The 4,509-nt window shown below is 45.3% G+C and overlaps 1 protein-coding gene across 1 annotated transcript; it reads left to right on the top strand.

Moving 5' to 3' along the window:
* Positions 1-748: 748 nt before the first annotated feature.
* On the top strand, positions 749-3,832 carry LOC112071989 (beta-galactosidase-like). Its single transcript, XM_070439596.1, has 4 exons — positions 749-1,048; positions 1,569-1,700; positions 2,636-2,863; positions 3,091-3,832. Exons 1-4 carry the CDS (start codon positions 1,010-1,012, stop codon positions 3,322-3,324), a joined length of 633 nt encoding a protein of 210 aa, XP_070295697.1. The 5' UTR covers positions 749-1,009; the 3' UTR covers positions 3,325-3,832.
* Positions 3,833-4,509: the final 677 nt, after the last annotated feature.

Raw genomic sequence — 4,509 nt, forward strand, 5'->3', positions numbered from 1 at the left:
GTTTTAGTACTATGTTTCATGTGTGTCTTACTCTATCTACTCTGTTTAAGTACTATGGTTTTCATGCTGGTGTCTAACTCTATCTATCTTTGATTTAGTACTATGGGTTTCATGCTGTGTGGTCTACTCCTATCTACTCTGTTTAGTACTATGGTTTCCATTCTGTGTCTAACTCTATCCTAACTCTGTTTAGTACTATGGTTTCATGCTGTGTCTACTCTATCTACTCCTGTTTAGTACCTATGGTTTCATGCTGTGTCTACTTATCTACTCTGTTAGTACGCTATGGTTTCAAATGCTGTGGTCTATCTCTATTTCTACTCTGTTTAGTACTATGGTTTCATGCTGTGTCTACTCTATCTACTCTGTTAGTACATGGTTTCATGCTGTGTCTACTCTATTCTAACTCTGTTAGTAACTATGGTTTCATGCTGTGTCTACTCTATCTACTCTGTTTAGTACTATGGTTTCAGCCTGTGTCTACTCTATCTACTCTGTTTAGTACTATGGTTTAATGCTGTGTCTACTCTATCTACTCTGTTTAGTACTATGGTTTCATGCTGTGTCTACTCTATCTACTCTGTTGTAACTATGGTTTCATGCTGTGTCTACTCTACCTACTCTGTTTAGTACTATGGTTTCATGCTGTGTCTACCTCTATCTACTCTGTTTAGTACTATGGTTTCATGCTGTGTCTACTCTATCTACTCTGTTTAGTACTATGGTTCATGCTGTGTCTACTTCTATCTACTCTGTTTAGTACTATGGTTTCATGCTGTGTCTACTCTATCTACTCTGTTTAGTACTATGGTTTCATGCTGTGTCTACTCTATCTACTCTGTTTAGTACTATGGTTTCATGCTGTGTCTACTTCTATTCTACTCTGTTTAGTACTATGGTTTCATGCTGTGTCTACTCTATCTACTCTGTTTAGTACTATGGTTTCATGCTGTACCGGACCAAGCTGCCAGGGACCTGCCAGAAGACACACCCCTAATCTCTCCTCTGAATGGGGTTGATGACGCGGCATAATGTCTCTGTCTGTGGGGTAGGTGTCTCTCTGTCTGTCTTAAATGGGGTTAGGTGTCCGTCTGTCTTAATGGGGGTAGGCGTCCGTCTGTCTGTGGGGTAGGTGTCTCTCTGTCTGTCTTAAATGGGGTTAGGTGTCTGTCTGTCTTAATGGGGGTAGGCGTCCGTCTGTCTGTGGGGTAGGTGCCTCTCTGTCTGTCTGTGGGGTAGGTGCCTCTCTGTCTGTCTTAATGGGGGTAGGTGTCCGTCCGTCCGTGGGGTAGACGTCCGTCCGTCCGTCCGTGGGGTAGTATGTTGTACAGAGGTTGTGTGATGGTTTTGTCCTGTCAGTATGTTGTACAGAGGTTGTGTGATGGTTTTGTCCTGTCAGTATGTTGTACAGAGGTTGTATGATGGTTGTGTCCTGTCAGCATGTTGTCCAGAGGTTGTGTGATGGTCAGCATGTTGTACAGAGGTTGTGTGATGGTTTTGTCAGTATGTGGTACAGAGGTTGTGTGATGGTCAGCATGTTGTAGAGGTTGTGTCCTGCTCATATACAGGTGTTCCAGGGGCTGCTGGAGAGAGACACGACTCTGGTGATAAACGTAACGGGGAAGCAGGGGGACCAGATTGATGTTCTCGTAGAGAACATGGGACGAGTCAACTTTGGCAGCAAGATCAACGACTTCAAGGCAAGTCTACGTCAACTTCAGTAGACGGACACAGACACGTGTTTATATCTTGATCTGAATAAAATAGAGGTTTTAGCAGTTCAAGATGTATGGAAGTGAAGTGCGCTGGTCCCATAAAGGATCCAGACTCCAATATCCAAGAGAAACAATTAATTTATTTGAGTCTACAACAGGGAATATTCACGGAAGTATTAGTCAACTTTTGCTAGGAACGGATAGCCCAATCCGTTTGTGTTCTTGCCAAAGCCAAACTTCTCATGACGATGAGTAAAAAGGAGTTGGTATGATAGCCTGAGGGCCAGTCTATTTGTGCTAAGGAACGGACACATCTTCAAACCTCTGTAGGACAAATAGACTGGCCCTCAGGCTAAGGAATTGACACATCTTCAAGCCTCTGTAGGACAAATAGACTGGCCCTCAGGCTAAGGAATGGACACACCTTGAAGCCTCTGTAGGCAAGCCCAGGGTTTTGACATGGATGAGTCGCAACTGGGAGCCAGTGGAGAGTTCAGAGGAGCGGGGTGATGATCCTTAAATGACAATGAGTTGCACCAACAGTCTGGCACTCAGGCTAAGGAATGGACTTACAGTTGATTTGTTGGTGATGTCTGTATTTTGCAGGGCCTGTTGAGTAACCTGATCCTTGGTAAAGATGTGCTGGTTGGCAAAAGCACCAACAGTTTGGCACTCAGGCTAAGGAATGGACTTACAGTTGATTTGTTGGTGATGTCTGTATTTTGCAGGGCCTGTTGAGTAACCTGATCCTATTTTGCAGGGCCTGTTGAGTAACCTGATCCTATTTTGCAGGGCCTGTTGAGTAACCTGATCCTATTTTGCAGGGCCTGTTGAATAACCTGATCCTGTTTTGCAGGGCCTGTTGAGTAACCTGATCCTATTTTGCAGGGCCTGTTGAGTAACCTGATCCTATTTTGCAGGGCCTGTTGAGTAACCTGATCCTTGGGAAAGATGTGCTGGTAGATTGGCAGATCTACCGTCTGGACATAGATGGAGCCGTTGCCTCCGGATGGCCCCAGTCAGGCCAGCGACGCTCCCCGCCCGACCCAGTCAGAGGGCCCTCAGATGGGCCAGTCTTCTACCAGGGCACCCTGCCTCCCAACGGTCTGGCCTGGGACACCTTTCTCCGGCTCAATGAATGGACCAAGGTGAGGACATAATCAATACTGAGTTAAATGCTACGGAGTCTTTTTACCAACTGGCTTACTAGTACAGAAATACTAATTCTGTAGTACTTTCCCAATATGGAGATCTATGAACACAATGGCTCTCGGGAAGAACAAGAGTCAAACAGATGTGTGTTCACTACCAGTTCCTTCTTGGGGTCAAATCCTCCAGAGACTGACTGTCTCCCCTGTCTCTCCACTTCTCCCAGGGACAGGTATGGATCAACGGGGTGAACCTGGGCAGGTACTGGCCTAAGAGAGGTCCCCAGCAGACCCTGTACGTCCCGGGGCCCCTGCTCAGCCCCACCCAGCCCAACAACATCACAGTCCTGGAGCTAGAGAGGGCCCCTCCTCACACCAGGGTCCTCTTTATGGACCGGCCTCAACTCAACAGCACTCCTGGCAAGACATCACAGCTACAGACCACAGACAGACAGACATGACACCACAGCTACAGACAGAAGACAAGACATTACCTCAGAGAATCAGTTTCTTCATAGTTGACAGCCAGCCAATCAATCCCTCCGAATAAGTCTCTGTCCAACCACATATCTGCAGCATGAGCCAATACACTCCAATCGTCTATCAATCAATGTATGAGTAGCATATCCTGTATCAATTCATTTCAGCACTCTTTTCTACGGACTTAAGTCTATAACAAATGTAACAACCGCCGAGCCAGACTTTCAGTTTCTGTAACCCCGTCTCCGCTGCATCTGCAAGTATGAGGATCTGTTTAAAGGAAACTTAAGGCTTGGTTGTCTGTGTTAAGCTCACGCAGGTATGAATAAATAGATGACAGTATTATGGTAATCATTGTTTTGACATGATTTAATAACATAAGTTGCTGTGCTTCTGTCTGGCTATGTTTTGGCACTTTACTATATACCTTTTAATACATCTATTTCATTAAAAAAACTGTGTACATTAATAAACATTATTTCATCATCACACGTACAGTTGATATTGTTTATTATTATTCCATTCGACACCAACAGATGTAATTTGACACCAGGTAACCGGGGTCAGACCTGGAGGAGCCATCAACTTCCTCCTTTCCTGAAACCATCGGCTCCTTTTAAAGCCAATCAGCTTTCACGGTCAGCGCTGCATGTCGGCTCAAATCGGGGAAAATGACCTTCAGATTTCCAACGGCGCAACAACGCAGATCTTCTGAGTTAAACCGAATCGAGTCGTAACAAGCCTGATTGTCTTGAGTCACCAGGTCCGGTTTTAATCTAAAGTTATCCATCTGGACTTTTTGCCTATTTTATTAGGATTAAATGCATAGAAATATAATGAATAGAACGGGAGTCCCCCTTCAAGGCAATCGTTTGTATGTTCTATTCATTCTATTTCTGTGCATTTTAATCCTATCAGATGGGCATGATCAAGATCACTGGGCCCTGCAGATTGACTGAGGTCTGTGGCTTGGTTCAGTGAGGTCTCTGGGCCTGCGTGCTCTGGGCCCGTGGCTTGGTTCAGTGAGGTCTCTGGGCCTGCGTGCTCTGGGCCCGTGGCGCTCCTAGATGATACTGTATTATAACAGGAGAGACTCCTAGATGATACTGTATATAACAGGACACTAGACTCCTAGATGATACTGTATATGAAGGACACTAGACTCC

The sequence above is a fragment of the Salvelinus sp. IW2-2015 genome, unplaced genomic scaffold, assembly GCF_002910315.2.
Source record: "Salvelinus sp. IW2-2015 unplaced genomic scaffold, ASM291031v2 Un_scaffold1795, whole genome shotgun sequence".
NCBI lineage: Eukaryota > Metazoa > Chordata > Actinopteri > Salmoniformes > Salmonidae > Salvelinus > Salvelinus sp. IW2-2015.

Coding starts and splice junctions, on each gene's coding strand:
- LOC112071989 (XM_070439596.1), top strand. CDS start 1,010: ATGGGGTTGATGACGCGGCATAATGTCTCTGTCTGTGGG. Junction 1,049..1,568: donor ATAATGTCTCTGTCTGTGGG/GTAGGTGTCTCT, acceptor GCTCATATACAG/GTGTTCCAGGGGCTGCTGGA. Junction 1,701..2,635: donor GCAAGATCAACGACTTCAAG/GCAAGTCTACGT, acceptor CCTATTTTGCAG/GGCCTGTTGAGTAACCTGAT.